We start from the raw sequence: 22,469 nt of genomic DNA, 5'->3' as shown, positions 1-22,469 counted from the left end.
TATTTATTGCTAAGAAATCACATCTATGTTTGTGGAATGTTCAACTGTAAGAGTGATCAACCTTACAAAATCGAGAGGTGTTAGATAAAAAAGATAAAAAAATAATGGTTTAGATATATATCACTGAAATATATAACTGAAATAACAGAAACATATAACTGAAAAAAAGAAAATTTGGAAGTGCGAGTTCAACTAAAAAAAAGTTAGCCCATATTAAATTAAATGAATTTCTGTAATTTGTAACCTATTCACGGTATCTGTGATATTGGATCACATGTTTAATAGTCTTTATTTCATTGTCTTGTTGAAAGCATATGGTTACATTGTACATTTTAGTTACATTATGGTTACAGGGCAAACCCTGCAGAGGTCTTTGAGAAGTTTTTCAAGGATAACACAATCAAACATGTCTGCAGTACACTGTATCATCCAAAGACGAATGGCCAAGTTGAACCGTTTATCAAAACCTTCAAATCGAGAAGGCAAGATCAAACACAAAAGTTGGCGAAGCTACTGTTTGCATACAGAAACACACCACAAAAGTCCACGAGCAAACCTCCTTCATAACAGTTTTTTGCCAAAGACTTTGTCTCCATTGGACAATTTAAAGCCCACGGTTAAAGACATGATAACAGAATCAGTTTTTTAAACAAAAGTATTATCACCATGGAAAAAGTAGACATAGGGAATTTTCAGAGGGGGGAGAAGTCTGGGTACTACATCAAGAACTGGTGAGCTAACCTACCAAGTTCGTGTGGTGGACTTCTGAAGCGTAAACACGCAGACCAACTACGTAAGACTGTAAGAGAAGTGGAGCTTTATCTGAAGTGGGAGAAGTGTGATATTGGATTACCTGTTTAATAGTCTTTATTTTGCTGTCTTGTTGAAAGCATATGGTTTATGTTCGTTTATGTTTTTGTTGTGATGATTTGAGTTAGTGTTGGGATGACATTAAGATTAAAATATTCTTTCTTTAACTAGTTTTTTTTTTTTTGGGATTATACTACATTATCAAAAATTTTATCAAATTTAATTTCTAAAACATATTGAGACACATAATAGTTTACCTAGCCCCTCCCCCTGATTATCATTTAAAACATTTGATTTTTCACAATTATGTTACAATACCTGAAGCATTAAGTCGTGGTTTTCATCGAATGTATTGGCCAGACTTTTTGACATGTTAACATAGGAGGTGATATTTGAACCAGCCACATCTACCAAGCCATCTGCATTGTTGACCTGTAAACCAATAAATGGGCAGAGTTCATTTCAAATGTATATTGAATTTATAATTCATCCATTTACAACATATACTTTCAAAAAAGAATACACTAATTTGAGACTTCTCCTGAACTAAATTCACTTCAACTAACGCTCTCATCAAATGGGTTAGTTAAAGCATGTCTTCAATACTGTCTGTAAATCACTAATTTTATATTTTGTATTTTATACTACTAACGCATGGTATTACATGTCCAAAACTATAAGTACATATTTTCATTTTACATGCATGCAAACCCCAGAATATCTCTGAAATGTACGTACTATAGAACTGAATTGAATAGAAAAATCTAGCTATGTAGAGGTAACTTACGTAGGAATACATTTCAGAAACTCCTTCCGTCGACCTTATCTGCCTCCCCACCGCTCCATAAGGCTGAACTCGACCCACCAAATACATGGAAATCATCAGTGCCTCGGCCATGTCATTGGAGGCAACATTTAGCTACAAATTTAAAAAAAGGAATGTTTGACATAATAAGCAATTATTTTCCCCTACAAAAAATACTTATCCAGACAAAAGTTATAGGCCTAGTTGATTGTGACAAAATGAGCAAACTTGATTGCTCACTTTTTAGTAAAAAGCATTTATATGCCTACTATTTTTGAGAAACAAATCAAATTTCTTTTATTATTGAGGTACAGTTCTATGAATGGGGTCACAAACTTACATACTTTATCTTAAAATAATTATGTTCTTATAAAATCATATTCGACAATAGGAAGCTAAACAGTTACCTACATTTTCAGTGTGGTAGAAAAATACTATTTCAGGGAATATGAAGTTTAAGTCGAAGAATATGAAGAATACCAGTCCTGGTGTTGCTGGGTAGGTGATGAATATCCTATGTAGGATTTTTATTTCAAAGGATTTTTAACTTGTATTGAGATTAAATAGGGAATTTGTTTTATAACTAGTGTTATAGGTGTAACGGTTGGTTTGAGTGAATTTTAGAGGATTATTTGCAAGAAAAAGATAAGAGGGTGTTGGTCATGGACTGAACTCTTCCTCTGTCATTTAATTTGAAAAAAAAAATAGCTTGGTGAGATGACTTAGGTAAGGGAGACCATTATTGGAACAATGGTGAGAGGGAAATTCCTGCGTTTTGCAGAGATTATAAAAAGAATACTGCAGCTTGTAAGTTTACTTGATGTTTGACTGGGCTCTATCAATTACCAGAGACTCTTCAGGAGTGATTATTTTAATCTCGACTTTAGAAGTGCTTACAGCACTAATGCTAGACAGCCTCGTCTAATAAACCGTTAGACTATTCAACTGATGGCGGGTACCTAGCATAGATGAAACATTCATAAACTGCTATAAATGGCTGTTCAGATTAACCCATTGGCGCCGACTTACGAGCGTTACTCGTACGGCCACTGCAGGCCCGGCGGCCGACTTATGAGAGCCGCTCGTGTCACCGCTAGGCAGCGCCATTTTTTATTTAGTTATTATTATTTTTCGCCCTTTTTGTTTCTTCTTACTATTATAATGTTTATAAATATATTGCTTCTTGATTTGTGTATTTACTCATTTATTTTAGCGAATAACAAACAATTTTGTGTTGAATGGAAACCACATATCACCAAAAATCAGCTGCGGTAAGGTAAACAAAAATTTTTTAAAAAATGTTATTACTTATAAAAGTACACAACTTTTGATTTTTCTACGTAGGGAATCGATTGACCTTTATAATAGTAGTGTTATTTGGTGTCTGGATTAATCTTGGAATTTGTATATCAAGTTTACTTTCAAAATATTGTTTTTAAAATTTTTATTTTTATAATCTTTATATATATATATATTTTTAGTTTAGAACTTTGACTATCCAATTACCACTTTTCTGTAGACAATTTTACTGTGAACAAAATGGTGAAAGAATTATTAATTTACTACCTAAGGTTTTCTTTCTATAGCAGTTAGAGTAAAAGTCTACAAATTCGGTAAAATTAATTGCCGCCAGAGGGTGCTGCAGGTAGCGCATTAATTCCTTCCCCAATGGGTTAAGCAAAGATGGTATTAATGTGGCCCGCATTATTAAAGGTCAATCGTATATCTTTTACACACCGACAAACATATAACACTGCACTGATGCAGTAAAAGCTAAAGATTTTGTAAATTTCCAATGAATATGTCAAGAATTAATTGTAAAACTAATATTTTAGGTTACGAACATTGTCGTACACATCATAGTTGATGTTTTCCTCGGGAGCAAGTTTAGTTACGTTTCTATCTTGAGCAATAACGGCCATATCCACACAATCCATCATATTTCTGAAAACATAAAACAACATTTCAAGTCAAAATAAAATATTAGGGTAAAATGTGGGATTTAGTAAATGTTGGAGATGAAAATTCTTCAAAATTTGTTAAGCACTTAGAATAAAACTTTCTCCTATGTATTTACAATATTATTTGCACTAAGTGAATGATTAAAAATAAGGATACTAGCATGTAACCTAAATTATCAATCACATTATCATGATAAAAGTTTCAAATAACTTCTCAATCCAGTGACAAAGCACTACGTCATCTGAAGAAATAATAAATCATTTGATTTATTATCTAAAATGCTTTAAACTTTAAACTCTTTAATTTACAGAGGTATTATTTCTCTATGGACTGTTGACTGTAGAGTTTTTATGTGTCAGTTAAAAACTTTGAGAAATAATGAATTTTGAGGCATCCAGGTTTGGTTTGAGGTATTATAGAATGTGTCAATTAGAGTGAAGACTGGGATACGCATGGGCTCAAGAACTCTTTCTCTACTCTTCGCTTTTGTTAATTTGTTGGTCATCTCAAAAATTGAAAAATTAATTGGCGTTGAATTCCTAATTTACATGACCTTAACTACTATTGAATTTTAAAGATGTTCAATTTAAAATAATCCACTAATAATTTAAAAAGATAATATTTTTTAATATTAAATAATCTTTGAAAAGAATATATTTTTAATTTTTTAATGTACCTAATATTGAAATCTTACAATAGTTTATTTTAATCCACAATTAATTAATAAAATGAAGTAAGAAAATATTATTTACTTAGCTGTGTTTCAGTATCCCTTCTTGTTTACACCGATTTTTCGTAATAGAACATAATAACGTACTTCAAGTAAATTAAAGAAGTGAAATTTTCACCTGGAAAGTTGGTGAACGTGTTTTGCCCGCAGTCGAGGTGTATGATCAGGTTTTACAGCATATTTCAGATAAACTTTGGCGAGTTTCAACAGTATCCTCCCAGTGTACATTTCTAGTACGTCGTCCAATAAATATGTCCCTTTCAGTGTTCCGTTGACCAAAACAGAGAGTATTGTTGAAATTCCAAGCTTCATACTCTCCGCTGAATCATACTCAATCTGGGGAAAATGTACATTATTTGTATGAAATGCTCAGGGAGAAATTTGTGAGTTGTTCTTATTGAAACACTGTTAGACTCTCTAGTTCTTATAAAACAATAGTTAACACAGACACGGTAAAAATCAATAAAAAATAGCAAAATATGCCTGATTTGAGGTGGAACTCTGTAAGAATCCACTCATCCAAATAACTACCACTGAACCATCCTCTTAAAAAGTGGATCTTCAAGTCTTAGTCACAGATAGAGAAACAGCTCAATAATTCCACAAATCATTAACACCAGATCAGAACAATAGAGGTCACAAATTGTGGAGGCATGCACTGTGGATGCGATACTCCCTGGTGTGGATTATCATCTGCACTATTGTGTACTACGACTATCCGCAGTACTATCCTGATAAATAGACCAATTTGTTAAAACCAAGGCAAAAATGTGGTTCGAATTCCACTATAAACTGTAGGTCCCTTAGTTGCCATTAGCTGTGAGGACTATTAAAACAGCTGTGTCTAAGGAATAAGTCGGTCTTAGTCACTAACAAGACCACAAGATCAAGCCACTAATCCTACACTCATCTCCATTCATACTTGGCTTAAAATACCTACTTTGTATGGTCGCCATTTTAATGAAAAAAGTATTAAAAAGGTTACGATTCCTCAATCTATGGTTTTGGTTGTGTTTCTTGTGACGGAAATTACAATGGACTTTGGAACATAGTGGTTAAAAGTTGTGGTACTAAAAAGCTAAATGTGTTGTCACACACCCTGGCCATTGAAGATATAATTCTTCGAATGTAGTATTCATTGTTCAAGTCTTTATACAGTATTTCAGCCAGAGTGGACATAAGGTCTTGCGCAGCTGAAACATAAATCCAAGTTTATTTTAACACACTCACTACCAGCAGAGGTGGTGGTGGACCAGACATACAGAAGAGAGTGATGGTTGGAAGGAAAATCTGTTAATAAAACTTGATGCATTATCATTTACTGGAAAACATGAAGGTAATTACTGCAGTCTTCAAGTAAAACCTAAGTCTTGGACCACAATACTTTTTTTGTTTTAGGTTTACCATACCAGAAACCTAAACATTGTTTAATAATTGTAATGTGTATATTTTGTTTTGATTTAAGTGATTTACATTTCCATTTGCAACAATATCCTTTTTTGAAAACAGATCTAACCATCACTTGGCAATTCCCCAGATTTGCTGCTATGGGCAATTTTCATACCATGCAATTTGTCTGAGTTTTATAATCTTGTTATGCTTTCTCTTTACATATTAGCCATAAAAGTAGAGGAATATATTTTGATGAAAAAAATTGCAATATTTTTGTATCCCAACAATGATTGAAAATAAAAGAAAGATAAAAGTATAAAACTTGATTTACTTGATATGTGGAAAGCAACACAAAATATTTTGGTAAAACCTTCAATCTAATATAATACTGCTATTCAGATTTATATAAAGAAGCTATCAACAATATACCCACCATTAGTATACAGTGATCTGATCTTATTTAACTACACTAATCTATTGAAAAATTTGTAAATTATTTACATATAGAATTAACTTACGTTGATAATTATTGTAGCCCATGTAATCATCAATTTCGTTCATTAAGTATTCAATATGCGTTATATTTCTGTCAAAGTCATACAACTGGAAAAAAACAAATTTTAAAACTTAAACTGTTTACAATCACCAAAGAAGAGTGGAACCTTGATAAGAAGACCCTCGATAACAAGTCGCCCTTGATGATAAGTGTCATTTTCAAATCCCCTTACAATTATTTTACCCCTAATCACATGTTATTACAAACTTTGATAAGAAGTCAACCTTGATAACAAGTCTTATTTTACAATTCCCTTGAGAGTTTTGTTATCAAGGTTCTACTGTAGTTCTATAATGCTGTCAGCTTATGAAAATGTTATAAAAATATTTTAAAGATGGCCCTTGTAAGTAATTAGACACTTAGTGTTAAAGATGCTTCTTTTAAGTCTTTTTTTTTGGGGGGGGGGGAGGAGAGAAAATATATGCTTTTCCTACATCCACCTGACAAATTGGGCTTCTTTGCACTGATTATAGTACAGAAAGTTGCTAATTGCTGCATTTCCTTACTTTTGCTATACTCTTTTAATTTTTCCGTACTCTTTTAACTTTTATCACATTTTTTTTTTTTTTTTGCTACACTCCAGAATTCAACCAAACATCACAAAACAGTGTGATTTTATTAGGCGCATAATCCGTGTACTCTTCGAAATAGATTGGCAACACTTAAAGATACTACAACTACGATCAGCTAGCTGGTCCAGCGTTTCCCATTTCGTTCAACACTTGGATAACTTGGATATAGTGTGAAAGACTAGTGTGGATTTTTATATGCTTTTATAGTAACTGTAAGAAAAATATAATGTGTTTGCGAGTGCAAAATGCCTTTGCTGCAATCGAGAAACTTTCCACACTCTCCTGTGGCTTGAGCGTAAACATTTCTCCTGTGTGCAGCAAAGTGTCTCTAGTTAGTCACACAAATAATTATTTAGTATTTACACTAACAGTTGGCAAGCCTGTAGTGTGAAACTCCTGCACTGATCTGACTACATTTCTTGAGGTGGTAAAATCAACATGACCTAAGCCCTCAAAGACTCGCACCGTCTCTGGCATTCAGTTCTTTTATGACCTAATATGGCAAATCATTGCTCTTCATTTTTAGCTGTCAATAGGCATCCATGCCAGAGAAAATGAGGTATTTCTGTTTTATAGCTGTTCAAGTTTAAATTGTTTTTATTTTATTGTAAATTAACTAAATCTAACTTATTTTTCTTGCAAAACCATTATTTGTTATAAAATTAAATAAACGGTATCAGCAATCTGACACATACTTTCTCCCATAAGCTTGTCAACAACCTTTATCATGGGAAAGCAGTGGGAGTAACTATTAAAATTTTGTAGGAAAAAATAACAAAAGTTGCAATAACTTTTAAACCGTAAATGTTACAGTAATGGGGGTTGCATTATTTTGTTTACAATTATAAGGACCATAACAAATTAACTTTAATCAGAACCGTGTTTTTCCCAAATTCCGATTTTTTGTAATTTTATGGGATTTTTTTATGAGAAAATAACATAAGCTACAATAACTTTTGAACCGTAATATTTACATAAATGGGACTTAAACCATTTTGTTCAGAATCTAAAGGACTATAACATACTAGATTTTTATAAAAATAGTTCAGGCCATTTTTGAGAAAATCTGATTTTTCCGTTATTTTATGGTTTTATGAAGAAATTTAAAACACAAATTTCAAAAAAATTAAAAAAATACCTTTAGATACCATGGATTAGTACCTATAAACCAAATTTCATCAAAATCGGACTACTGGTGTGGTCTGTAGCTCTGTATACACATCCACACATACAGACATCACTTTGAAAACAACTTTTTGGGGTTCAGGGGGGCCCAAAATGGATATATCCACTCAAAACTCAAACTTGAAAATTTTGACGAAAACAATACTTTCTCCATAGACTATGTATCGGGAGAGAAAGTAAAAAGATGCTTGTTAATATTTATTGTATGCCAACCAACAGACGGTCCAAAAGACCATTGATGTAAGTTATAGGCCAACTTTCAATTTTGTAATTGTATAGTTAGGCTCTTTATTTGTTATTGTATGATTGTAAACCTTTTATTTTGTTAAATAAAGCACCTCAATCACTTGTAGTAAATCTCGGTATTAAGGGGCAAACTATCTTAAAAATGAAAGTAAAACTATAAACATCCTTTACCAGTTGTCATTTTAGAATGTCCAAAAGGTATTTGTATAAACACATTAGATGCAGAGGTAGGGATTAAACGCTCACAGAATGAATTGGCATTACTTGTATGATGACTTTAATTCCTTACCTTAACATTGATTGTGACAGAAGGTCCGTCTCCGTCCTCATTGAGTAAATATATTACGACCCTGCCTCGAGTCAACCTGAATTGCGAATAAATACCTGAATATGAATATCCAGTCATTCTACCTGAAATTAATCATGGATTAGTTAAACAAATATGGTCTGTAACAATTCACGGTGTCATTAATGCGTTAGAAAACTTTTTATAATTATGTTAAGACAGAAACCTAAAACTTACCAGGTTGGTTGTGCAAAAATATAAGAATGTAATATAATTTATTTTATGCAAGCAATTGATCCATGGTAAAAAAGATTGTTAAGCCACTTATAAAATCTATGGCAAAACCAGTGTGCGTGTTAAGCTGAGTTTAAGACTATAAAGCATGTATTATCAATGAATGAGTGCTGTCCATGATTATCCTGGATTAGATTAGATTAATTATTAGGGGCCAACACTTCTGGATGCATATTTCAGGGCAAGGATGAGTATTAGTAAGTAATACAGATCACAGCTTTTTTACCAAGCTATTGATGCTGGACTGGACACGCTATATGTTTAGTATAACTGTAGTGTTACATTTTCAAATAATAAGTAAATTAGTTCAGTTGAATCAAACACATATTTTAATGTGAACAGAAAAACTAATACAAACAAAACAAATAAAAAATAACAGGTGATCATTTATTCACATACACATATGGTCTTAAGTTATTACATCAGTTAAACACATCAAATTCTCCCCTCTGAAATGTTTTTTTAGAGTGAAAATTTAAAAACGTACGTTTTCAGGAAAAGCACTTTTAAAATTTTTTGTTCCGTTTTCTTTAACTTTTTAATTTTTTTTTTATTTCATTGACATTTGAAGTTTCATAAAATGTCCATGGTAACGCAATATCTTTGGTGATTTTTATAAATAGAGCATCTTTGATGGAAAAACACGAAATTATGTCACGACCATCACGGACATAAAAACTGAATATTAAAAATAGTTAATATTATTTTTATAACTATGTTTTGCTATAAATTAATTTACTTTTATGGCCATTATACAATAAACAGCTCACTTAGAGCGGGCGTATGCTGAGACGCACGTGACAACGCACGCAAGCCAAGTTTTTCGGCGCAAGCCACGCCATCTATGTATAATAACTCCCATCGATGAGCCACGCAGCACACGAATTTTTGACTAGCGCATGCTGAGACGCAGCACACGCAACACATGCACTACGCAGTCACCAAGTAGTTAACTGATTTGCAGCTGTTGTAAACAGTTGTAAATTTTGATTCTTGCAATCGTATCGTTCGAAATTATTTATCGATTGATTTATTAGGTAAGGTTTTAGCCTATTGTCGATTGCTCGACATTTCGATGATATAACACAATCATAATAGACAAAATAATTGAATCACTTAGTAAACACTTGCTTATTTGCATTAGCAGAATTGAAAACAAGCTGGAAGTTGTTTTGAGAGGTTATGTTTACATAAAAATCATTTAGTTTTCTAGCTCTATTTTTGTTAATTAATGATTCAATATGACGGAAAATATAGTTCACCACATGGGCAAAAAGTGACTTTTTAACCCTCGCTGATTTTCCGACCTCTGTTTCGCCTCGAACGTAAAACTTGACCTCTGGTCAAAAAGAGTCACTTTAGGCCCTAGTGATGAAAAAAATACTATTTATCTTAAATTATTTTCTAAAGCTACTCGTTTAGGAGTTACAGACAGCTTTTTGCATTACATTAATAGACAATTAATGGTGGTCTCTTGTCTGTGGTTGCACCTAAGAAAAAATTGCATGTGGTGTACATTCTGCTCCTGTACCTCCTAAACGAGTAAGTTTTGAGAGTAAATTCAAAGAGTAAATACGCCTTGGTACCTACTTAAAATAGCATCTAAAAGACCATAAAATACAGAGTGTTTCAATTTTAAAGTTAGCTGTCACTTTAGGCAAATGGTAGTCATTTTGAAATAAATTGAATCAATATTTTTAATGTATTTTATTATATGACATTTTTTGGATGTAGACACTATTTAGGCCTAAGCCTTATTTTCTACTGTATATGCATTATCCTCTCCAAACATACTTGTTTATGAGCTGCAGGATGCAGAATGTACAAAGCAAGCCACTTTTTTTTTAAGTGCAACAAGCCGTAACTCCTAAACGAGTAGCTTAATAAAAAGAACTTAATGAATACAAACTTTTTGAAATCGTATTTACTTTCCAAAACAATCATAAAATAGGCTACAGGGTGTTCCATAAAAAATATTTAAGTTATCAGCCATATTGGAAAATGCAGTCATATAAAAAAAAAAACTACTTAATAAATAAAGGGGAGCATCTCATAAGAATGTAAACCTACGTGTATTCGAACGTTTTCGCAAATATCTACAGGTCGGTACGAATGCGGCCACCACTACCGTTTCCTGCTGAGATGCTGGAAAACCAATGCAATGCAAATAAGTTGCATAGTAATGTTTTCAAATATAAAATGTGAATAATGCATTGATAAAATATTAATACATGTGCTGAACTAGTTAATTAACGTATAGGAATTATATAGGTGTAATTGAGGCATTTCCCTAAATTACGAAGCTATGGCTAAAAATACAGAGTATCACAAAAAAACGTAGCAGAACCAGATTCTACATACAAAAATAAGATGAAAATAAAAAAAAAATTCCCAAAATCACTTAATATTAATATTAAGTTTAGTTTATGAACCTTTGATTTGGATTTTCAGCTCTAAACAGGATTTTAAAAACAAGTACAATGTGTTACGTGGATCCAAAAATGGAAATAAGAATATTTTTAAATTATAAAGGTCCGTACCGATAGTCTATCATGACGTTTCAAAACTGCATACACCACAGATAATTCACATTGGAACTCAATCGACGCTCGTTTGTTTGTTGTCATCGTTCACACGAGTTGTGTTTAGTGTGTCTGAAAATCTGTGTCTGTGCTACAAACTGAGACATGCCACGCAGCACACGCATTTAGTTGCAGAGAACACAGCTGGTTAGTTGTCAAGATGGCTGAAAGTACCTACTACTTCGAGTCCGACAAGGGAATTGAGGAATCGGTTCGTCTTATATTGTGTTTCGTGCTTGCACCCAAGCTGTGTTGCATGCGTCGAAAACTGTGACAGGCCGGCCCACGCGTGTGTCAGTCACATACACGCGTGCGTCTCAGCATACGCCCAGCCTTAGCTTTAGGTATATTTGGTCTTTCTAGAAAAAATTAAAAAAAAACTAAAATAATTGAAAAAAGCCAATAAAATCTTTTAAGTTTGTATAACTCCGAAAACGGCAAAAACACTTACCTGAGACCTGAAAAATCGTTATGTTTTTATTGAGGTGTGCTTCTTTTGTGTATAAATCATTGAAATATGACGATATTTAAATTTTTTACATATTTATGATAGAAATCATCAATGTGACGGTCAGGGACAAGCGGTACGGTCGTGAATTGTCTGGAATAATCGAAATCTTTTGAAACAATCCTTCAATTATACTGTTAGTTATAATAAAAATATGTGTTTCAATTGAACTAAACTGTTCAATTTACAATGATATTTAAGTTATTGTCACGACCAAACACAGTATAATCCATAAGGCTAGATTGGTCGTGAAAAAACCCACGATGGTCGTGAAACTTTGGTCGTGACATTACGTATTATTTGGCTCTGTTCTGGCGGTAGCCCTGCACCTCATGTTCGAGGATACAAAGTGGACTTCTAGGTTAATATAGCAATTGAAATATCATATAAAAAAAATTAAAACCACGCCTACTTCATCAAATGACTACGTACGGTCATGGACACACCAAAATTACAAAAAACACAAACTTACCTTTATTAATCTTGTAACTACTTCTTTCAACACAAAACGACCGGCACAACCAACTTGACGTACACCCCCAACTAGTCTCTAAAACGAACTGACGCAATCGACGCCAAACTTGCCACTGTCGTGCTCCAAAGTTGCAAATTTTTCCCAAATGGTCGTGACGCCAAATCGAGGGACAGACTTATTTTGTCATGGTAGTCAGTTTGCAATGACAATAAAATTATAATATGCTCCTTTTTTGTAAGTTTAATAACTATTGATGACATACAAATATGGCTTTATATATTTCGGCATGAATAATTAGTCTAAAAACAGTGTGAAAGTTGGAAAATGTACCCTAGGGACACGTCATGGTCGTGAACTTCGAGACTTTAAAAATGCGAAAAAAATACCTAGAACCTATTTAAAACCAAATAAATGTGTGTAACATGTTGCCCCCGTCCCAAAAAATATTAAAACACATAATAATAAACTACAAATCCAGAATCTACAAAGTAAAAGGCCAGGGACATGAAAACGTACGTTTTTAAATTTTCACTCGTTAACGTTATTTCGCATTTGAGTAGTTGATCAACATGACGCCTCCAGACAGTTCCATCGTCCATTTTTACTTTATACAGAAGGTTGCTTTCGTTGACCAACTACTCAAATGCTAAATAACAGGTGATCATTAATTCACATACACATATGGTCTTAAGTTATTACATCAGTTAAGCACATCACATAGAGACTGACTACAAAAGCCATGACACATATTTTATTTTCACATAAAAATCAAATTGAGTTGATTTATTTATCAGCATTTACCTTGATAGTGTTCTATATCGTCATGTCCTTTGTCAAAAAATTCATAAAGTATCGGTCCTTCCGACTGCCAGCCAAAACATGTGATATCAAACAATGTAAATCCTTTCATTCCCGACTTAGGAGTCATCGTGCAATTACCTTCCGTTGGGATTTCATTAGGGCAGTATTCAATGTTGTAGGGTATTATTTTGTCCTTAGCAGCATCTGTAAAATTAAAGTAAAATGAATGTAAACAGAAATACATTGTAATAATTGATAAAAAATTAAATCAATCAATTTGTTTATAGCAACAACACACATTTGGTTCATCTAACTTAATTCTATACACACACGACACACCTTGAAATTATTCATCTTGAAATATACACTCAAATGTGTGTATGTATGTTGTATATTGTACGTAAGTGAGTAAAAATTTAAAAACGTACGTTTTCAGGAAAAGCACTTTGCAAATTTGTTTCCCCTTTTTTCAAAACTTTTATTATTATTTTTATTTTATTAACATTTGAAGTTTCATAAAATGTTCATGGTAACGCAATATCTTTGGTATTTTTTTTAAAAAAGAGCATCTTTAGTGGAAAAACACAAAATCCTGTCACGACCATAACAGACGTTTAAATTAATATTAAAAATAGTTAATATTATTTGTATAACTATGTTTTGCTATAAACTAATTTACTTTTATGACCATTATACAATAAAAAGGTCACTGAGCTTTTGGTATATTTGGTCTTTCTAGAAAAAAATAAAAAAAACTCTAAAAATTGAAAAAAGCCAATAAAATCTTTTTAAGTTTGTATAACTCCGAAAAAACTTACCTGAGACCCGAAAAATCGTTATGTTTGTATAGAGGTGTGCTTCTTTTGTGTATAAAACATTGAAATATGACGATATTTTAATTTTTGAAATTTTTATGATAGAAATCATAAACGTGATGGTCAGGGACAAGCGGTACGGTCGTGAATTTTCTGAAATAATCTAAATCTTTCTAAACAATCCTTCAATTATACTGTTAGTTATAATAAAAATAAGTGTTACAATTGCACTAAACTGTTCAAATTACAATTATATTAAAGTTATTGTCACGACCAAACACACTACTATAATCCATAAGGCTGGATTGGTCGTGAAAAAACCCGCGATGGTCGTGAAACTTTGGTCGTGAAATTAGGTGTTATTTGGCTCTGTTCTGGCGGTAGCCCTGCACCTCATGTTTGAGGATACAAAGTGGACTTCTAGGTTAATCTAGCAACTGAAATATCTTATAAACGAAAATTAACACCATGTCTACTTCATCGAATGACTACGTACGGTCATGGACACACCAAAATTACAAAAAACACAATCTTTCCTTTATTAATCTTGTAATTCCTCCTTTCAACTCGAAACAACTGGCACCACAATCCTGACGTACACCCCGAACTAGTCTCTAAAACCAACTGACTCCATCGACGCCAGGCTTGCCACTGTCGTGCTCCAAAGTTGCAAATTTTTCCCAAATGGTCGTGACGCCAAATCGAGGGACAGACTTATTTTGTCATGGTAGTCAGTTTGCAATGACAATAAAATTATAATATGCTCCTTTTTTGTAAGTTTAATAACTATTGATGACATAAAAATATGGCTTTATATATTTCAACATGAATAATTAATCTAAAACAGCGTGAAAGTTGGAAAATGTACCCTAGGGACACGTCATGGTCGTGAATTTCGAGACTTTAAACATACGTAAAAAATACCTAGAACCTATTTAAAACCAAATAAATGTGTGTAACATGTTGCCCCCGTCCCAAAAAATATTAAAACACATAATAATAAACTACAAATCCAGTATCTACGAAGTAAAAGGCCAGGGACATGAAAACGTACGTTTTTAAATTTTCACTCAAGTATGTTGTATGCTGTATGTTGGTATTGTCAATCAATCGGACAAATGTTTACGGCAAAATTTGAGTGGAGATTCTTAGGCTGTGTGAAATATCTCTAGCCCTGCTAACTATTTAAGAGCTCTTGGAGGCTAGCGGCCATCTTGGATGATTTCAAACAGTTACTGAAGAGTTAATTATCATCCAAAAATAGTTTTTTAAACACCAAAATGATTATGATGTAAATATATCTAGTATACTGTGGGATTAGAAATGCTATTTGTTGTTTTGAATGTATTTCCAAGGGAGTCCATGGACGCCAATAGCCATTGGATTTGCCCCCATAAGATTGTTGTTTAATTTGTTAATTGTTAGTTTTGTTATTTACTAACAGCCAATGAAGAGTTATTTACCACCTCAAAATATTTGTTCGAATACCAAAAAAGTGATTCTAATTTAAATATCTAGTAAACTGTGAGATTAGAAATTTGCTTTGTAGTTTTTTAATTGCTTTATGAGTAAGAACGTCTAGGCTCCAAGGACTCTTAAAAGCTCATGAATGAGGGCATTGCTTGGTTTTGGATCATCAAATGGCTACTGATTTTGATTTTACCAAGGACCGTACTGATTAGTAACCAATTTACTTATATGAAAAAAAAACAAACACTTAGTTCTACTGTGCTCATAAATAAACTCAGCAATGACTAAATAATCACTTAAATATTTTAGATGAAGATAAGCTGGAGAGATTAGAATTTAAGTTATATTAAATGTAAAATTAGGTAAAAATACAGTTAGACATGTGAAGAGTGAGAAAAAATATTTGTAGGAAATGGACTTGAGGATGTAGAAGAAAGGAGAAGAATCCAGAGGAGGGCCAGGGGTGGAGATGATGTGAAGAAAGATGTGGAAAAAATATTAGTGAGATTGTAGATGGTGAGAAGAGAGAAGTGAAGGTAAATTCTAAGAAGGCGGAGAGATATAATTGACATCATTGGCTATTGGATACTGAAGTAGACATCCCATCTACATGGACCAGCTGTCACCATTTTTTTTTTATAAAAAGAGAAAATAGTTGCAGAAGCCAGTCACTGAATGTAACACTCTATTTTTTTCTACCTTATTTTTTGTTGCTGACATTTAGTTGATGGGTAATAACAGTTGTTATAGCTCACTATAGCCGTTCTATCGGTTTGACTTGGTAAAAAGGATTGTGTATTTGAAACAACATAGTAATGAACTTCGGTACTTTCCTGTTAAAGGGAACATTCATTATTATCAATGATTTATTTCTCGATATATCGATATTAACGAATTGAAACATATCAGCTGACAACTACGATATATGATAAATAAGTATTGTTCAGTGTCAACAAAAAATAATTAAAAAAAATATATTGAAATGAAACTGTTAACCAAACTTGCTGTAACATTTAAAAATCCGTTTAATATTCCCCACTTGCCTTTTCTGTTTTCAATCAGAATTTTTAAATGGTACAGCAAGGTTTGGTTGGTTATGTTAGGTTAGTTTAGAACTGTTTCATTTCTTAATCCATATAATAATAGACTATATTTAGCCTAAATAAGACCAGTTGTCAATTTGTAATGGATTGTAAAGAAAAACAAAAATATCGATATATCGAGAGAAAAAATCACATCGATAATAATGAATGTTCCCTTTAACAGGAAAGTACCTGAACTTCAATACAATCTGTCAATGGCTAAAGTCAACTATTATGATTTAGATTTAAAAACTGGCGACAACTTTAACATGGGGATAGAATGTGTAGTTTGTATCAATAGCCAAAGTTGATGAAGGGACAACCGTAAAAGAATAGGATATTTATGTATGTATAGGTTATGCACTACAAATGATAAAAAAATAATTTTGGTAATCTATATTCCATTCGAAAAAAATACCTTGTGCATACACCGTGTACGCCACACACTTCTTCAGTTTAGTTACATTCATTTCTGAAAAATAAAATTATAAACAATGAGTGAAATGTCATTAACAAGTTAAAACTCTTGTATGATAAAATAGTCACAAAATAGCATGAAATAAAAATGTTATATCGTGGTAATAGTAGTAGTAGTACATCATATCTAGAACCATCCTAAGCCTGTTCGGTTTTTGATGTAAGACTACATCACTGGGTTTTCGTCTAAATGTAGTGAGAAAGATAATTCAGGATCACACTGAACTTTTGTGAAGCTTCAAAATACAGTGATCTCTAGTCAAATGATAAAGATGATGACTCACTCTTTGTTATAGCCTGATTTGGGTTTGATTTGTTGAATTAGTTAAATAACAACACTCAAAACTTCACAAACCACAGGTCATATTTAACAATAAATCTTTATATATAAAAAAAAATTTTACTAGTAGATTATTCCTCATTTTCATTCAATATATTATCTTCTTTAAGTTAATTCACACCTACTATGCCAATAATACAATCCAAACTACACACAAAACATTTTACTTTCATAAAACATTATTGAACATGACAGAAAAACAGATAGTTTTCACATAATATTAGAAAATGTACTAATAAATAATTCTTTAATTTTGCTTACTTAATTCGTAGGGTTTAACTCCTTCAGAAATGATGACATCTCCAAGAGAAATAGTTTTCCCATCAGGATCCCTTATTTCCCAGGTAATGTTTGTCTTTGGAGGCTGGCCTGTGTTCCGGTCAATGACCCTAAGTCTTACAGGCACGTTTGGGTCTGGCGTAACCAAACAGTTCTCCAAGCACCTGACACAAATAAATGTCCACAATCAAATGGTTGATTCTTCAGAAAATATTTCGTTCCAATTTACGCAAGCAGTTTTTTTTTCACAATCATAACTAGATAACAGCTTGAAGGATTTTAACGTTTGAGGTGTCAAATTAAAGGCATTTTCATGCAGAATATTATAAAAGGGCATAACTTAACATATGGACGTAGTTTGAAATAATTGTTTTAAGGTTAACCACATACTGCAGGACTACTTCCAGAGCAAAGCCGGAATTTATATTTTTATTTTAACATCTATTAGATAGGTCTGGTTCATAAAAAATAAAGAGTTTCCTAGCAAGACTTGACAACAAATTGTTTGTAATAGTTGAATTGATTTACCTTACTCGTATTTTACTGAATTATCATGTAGTTTTGGTTACAGTTTGGTGTGATAAAGTGAATGTTTAGTAATTTACAATGTGTATACAATGTGTAGTGTTTTCTGTTGTTTGGTTAACTTTTGTATTTTATTTAAATTTTAAATAATTTTTTTTTCTGTGAGTGGCTGAAGGGAACGCAATCGTGGCCGCTTGCATCAACCTTCCAATGGAACATTGAACAGGGTGACAGTACCGCCAGGTGATACATCGCTGTAACTGCTGGCCACAGTGACGAAATACAAATTTGAATTTCTCAATGATTATTAGTAATGTAACAACAATAATTACTATGGAAAATAAATAAATGTATTTATTCATTTAAGACTTAATACTTAAATATATTAATTAGTTACTTAATTAATCTGTAGTTTTTATATCACTCATAATGATTCAAGCTAATAATGATAATGATTTTCAGTAATAATGATTTTTTGTTACTTACCTTCATTACAATTATCTGTACAATGAATTTAAAAAGAAAAATTTAGTTTATTTCCTGCTGTTAGTAACTAGCTAGTTAGTAACTGCTGGCCACAGTGACGAAATACAAATTTAAATTTCTCAAATGATTATTAGTAATGTAACAACAATAATTACTATTAGGCCAGTAAAATTAGTTAAAAAATTGGCTGTGCCTGGAAATAATTCTCGGAAAGCTGGAAATCGTTTTGATCCTTTTGTTTTATATAGAAGTAAAAAGATTTGAAGTTTGTCCCAGTTTTCTAGGTGAGCTTCTGACCTGGGACCACAAAAACCATGAAATTTAGGGTTAGTTGAAATTTTTTAGTTTTTACTAAAACGTCAAAGAACCATCCAGCCTACAGAAAAACACATTAAAAAGGAATTGTAGAGCATAAAATCCCGCATCCATTGATTATATGGTGATGAATATCAAACCAATATTAAGCTATTTATAGTCATTTAAATAAGGTTATTTTATTAAGAAATTATTGAACGTTGCATACATTTATATTTCTTCTAGAAAATGGATTCCAAGTACATTATTATTTACAAAGTAATTAATACGAATTACAAATACCCTCGCCGCAGCAAACCTGCAGACTAAGTGAGTTTTCCATTTACCTGGCTGGATTTACACTAAAGTATTCCATAAAAATTGTCAGATATATTTCCTATTTAATTAACATTAATTTTAGTGATTACTTAGGTTTGCTGCTACAGGGAAGATATTGAGATGTGTTTTTTTATTGCAATGTCGATAGCCTAGCATTAAATAAACAAAATTTCCAAATGTTGTTTAAATATATCCATAAACAAGCAAACTTCAACAGTTTAATCATTCTCCATAAAAATAACATGGGAATTTAAATTTACAATTTTTTTAAATTATCCCCGTAACCGTTGGGTATACAACAACGCTCTACAAAATGTCAATCACAGCGCTGGAACAGAGAACTTTAAAAACATGCATCGTACATTTTACTCCATTCTTCTGATAAGTGCAACCACTTTAACACCCTTTAGCACACTTACATGAGATATTGTTTAGAAGATCAGGTGGTGCAGCTTCAACATTTGTTGGGATTTGGAAGTATCCCACGCTTAGATGACTTCCAGCCCCAATCAGTAAGCAATTTCACCCATCAAATGCACGTAGAAACAGGATATTACTTTTAAAGGTCGAAGAATATTTGAATTTCACTGGGAAATAAAACGTACCTATTGCTGGACTTCCCTTTCCGGGTTTCAAGAGGTGAAGGAATATAGTGGCTGATTTGGGAACAAATGCAGTTAAGAGCACACATAGGTCAATATCTTCCCCCACGATTATAACACTGACTGCTGAGCTAGTTAGATGGTTTGCATGACGATAGTAGTATCCATTCGTCCCATTTACCTTCTAAAAGATTAACCTGTAATGAAGCGCTAGTCCCTTGCCAATTTTCAATTACATTCATTTGAATGTTTTCTCAAATTACAAAACCAAAATCTCAACCTCTCCGAGTATTGGGATCATTACACGTACCGTCTCGGGTGTGTACGATCCATGTTCGTGTGTGGTTTGTAGATTCGAAATTTGATTGAGCCTGCGCTATGTCAAATACGACTAATCCATCTTTCAGGATTAGAAGTGTGCTCTGTTGTTTCGACTTTGTTTAGTCTCTTCAGTCATGGATAGGTCCGAAGACCACCATGAGACAACAGTAAGTGTGATTTGCGTGGAACGTGTTCATTACGAATTTCCAACATTCACTGGGCAGTACGAGCGTTCGACTCGCTTTTACAAACTCTGTGTGTCAGTGGAAGAATTTAGCAATCCACAATGTCAAGAGTGCTCTACTTTTCAAGATTTCACAGAGACTATGTACATTAATTAATTAATTATACCTCAATTAAGTTTAAAAATGACTTTGATTAGTCATATCGAAATTCAGAAATGTCTACTAGAGACAGCTGAAGTTGGATTCCAGATTTCAGGAACCAATCAGCAAGCGATGACAGATTTCAGTCATCCAAAGGCACTGGACGTGAAAACAAATAAACATCAAAATTTATGGATATATTTAAACGAAATTTTAAAACTTTGTTTATTTAATACTAAGCTATCGACATTGCTATAAAAAAACACATCTCAATATCTTCCCTGTAGCAGCAAACCTAAGTAATCACTAAAATTAATGTTAGTTAAATAGGAAATATATCTGACAATTTTTAGGGAATATTTTATATAAATATTTTGTATAAATGGAAAACTCACTTAGTCTTCAGGTTTGCTGCGGCGAGGGTATTTGTAATTCATATTAATTACTTTGTAAATAATAATGTACTTGGAATCCATTTTCTAGAAGAAATATAAATGTATGCAACGTTCAATAATTTCTTAATAAAATAACTTTATTTAAATTACTATAAATAGCTTAATATTGGTTCGATATTCATCACCATGGTACTGCTACTTTTCCTTAGAACCGGTGGTAGCAGTAAGAATCATTTTTACGTACAAACACATCACTAATTAACAACTATAGTTATCGTTAGTGCTGTACCTTATTTCTCATTAAATTTAATTGATGTCTTACAGTATAATTTTAGCGTTTTCTGTCTGGACTTCAAAATGTTAGTTTATGCTATAAAAATGATAAAACATTAGTGAAAGATTTTTTTAGCTAACCATCATGAATTTTTAAGGCTTGGCGTTGTCAACGTATAAATGTTTTGTGGGCTATGTATTTATTGACTTATTCATATATTTGCCAACGGATTTACAACAATTTTACAGTTAGATTAGGCCTAAAAACGATTATCAAAAAATTTGATGACACCATAAAAACTTGCAAATAATTATTTTGTTTGTAATTTACTTTGGTTAAAGCGTAGCACATCCTTAATAAGAATAAGAATAAGAAAGTTTATTACCGTTGACCAGGTCTTATACAGGAATAGGCATTGTCAAATTACTTTAAACAAAATGTTGTAATCCTTAATACTTAATCCGTAATGTGTATTCAATTCTGTATTTGTGTGTGTATGTCTGTTGGTTATTAACGCATTAATATCCTTATTTCTCAGTGTTTCGTGGAAAAGACAAGAGCACCTTTGGTAATGAAAATTTCAACCCGAATAAAGTGTGCAGTAGTGAGGTTGAGGTAGTATTTTAACTAGTTTTAACCAGTGTGAAAAGTTACTTTCAATTACAGGCCTACCTTAGGGCTATGCCTCATAGATCTATAAAGCAATTTCTTTTATCATTAGATATAAAATATGGACTAACACGATCGGGTGACATTTAATTGCGAAGCATTCGTTTTGGCTTTGAAACTGTCAGATGTTGTATTTGCGAAGCTTTGTTTATATGTATTCCTGTACAGTAATAGTTTTGCCAGCATATCTGGAAAATTGCACACTAAATATGCAAACCAACTCCTGTTCTGAATATTAGGTTTCAACTTACTACAAGATTCCCGTACGTAGAACGGGCAAACAGCTAGTTTAGTTTATTTCCTTAATTTCTGTGATCGACAACACCTAAAGCTTTCAAAAAGAAGTGGTCCAAACTGTTCAAATGTATGTGCCAGGAATTTAACCTGCCCGCTTGCACTGAATTATGGGAATGCCGATCAATCGGTTATCAGAAAATCAGCACACTTTATTTTATGACAAAAAACAAGGGCTGTTCAGAAAGTAAGGTGCAACCACTAAACACACTTTCACGTTCAGATGTGTTCACAGAGATGTGGTCGCGGCGCCCTTTGAAGCAATAGTCAAGTTCAA

At 32.6% G+C, this 22,469-nt stretch overlaps 1 protein-coding gene across 1 annotated transcript in view; it reads right to left on the bottom strand.

Annotated features, from left to right (window-relative positions):
* Window positions 1-22,469, bottom strand: part of LOC128993043 (uncharacterized) — a 43,882-nt gene that overhangs the window by 3,527 nt on the left and 17,886 nt on the right. The window contains exons 6-16 of the mRNA XM_054416796.1: window positions 17,650-17,831; window positions 16,990-17,043; window positions 13,205-13,408; window positions 11,872-11,878; window positions 8,548-8,623; window positions 6,218-6,302; window positions 5,406-5,500; window positions 4,426-4,643; window positions 3,460-3,559; window positions 1,598-1,729; window positions 1,129-1,242 (exon numbers count right to left, since the gene is read on the bottom strand). Of these exons, the coding sequence (XP_054272771.1) occupies window positions 1,129-1,242; window positions 1,598-1,729; window positions 3,460-3,559; window positions 4,426-4,643; window positions 5,406-5,500; window positions 6,218-6,302; window positions 8,548-8,623; window positions 11,872-11,878; window positions 13,205-13,408; window positions 16,990-17,043; window positions 17,650-17,831 (1,267 nt within the window). The remainder of the gene's footprint in view (window positions 1-1,128; window positions 1,243-1,597; window positions 1,730-3,459; window positions 3,560-4,425; window positions 4,644-5,405; window positions 5,501-6,217; window positions 6,303-8,547; window positions 8,624-11,871; window positions 11,879-13,204; window positions 13,409-16,989; window positions 17,044-17,649; window positions 17,832-22,469) is intronic.

This window comes from Macrosteles quadrilineatus, unplaced genomic scaffold (genome assembly GCF_028750875.1).
Source record: "Macrosteles quadrilineatus isolate MER2022 unplaced genomic scaffold, UCM_ALF_1.0 Scaffold_4__1_contigs__length_99947679, whole genome shotgun sequence".
NCBI lineage: Eukaryota > Metazoa > Arthropoda > Insecta > Hemiptera > Cicadellidae > Macrosteles > Macrosteles quadrilineatus.
The sequence above is the reverse complement of the archived record's forward strand: the minus strand, read 5'-3'. Positions and strand labels throughout refer to the sequence as shown.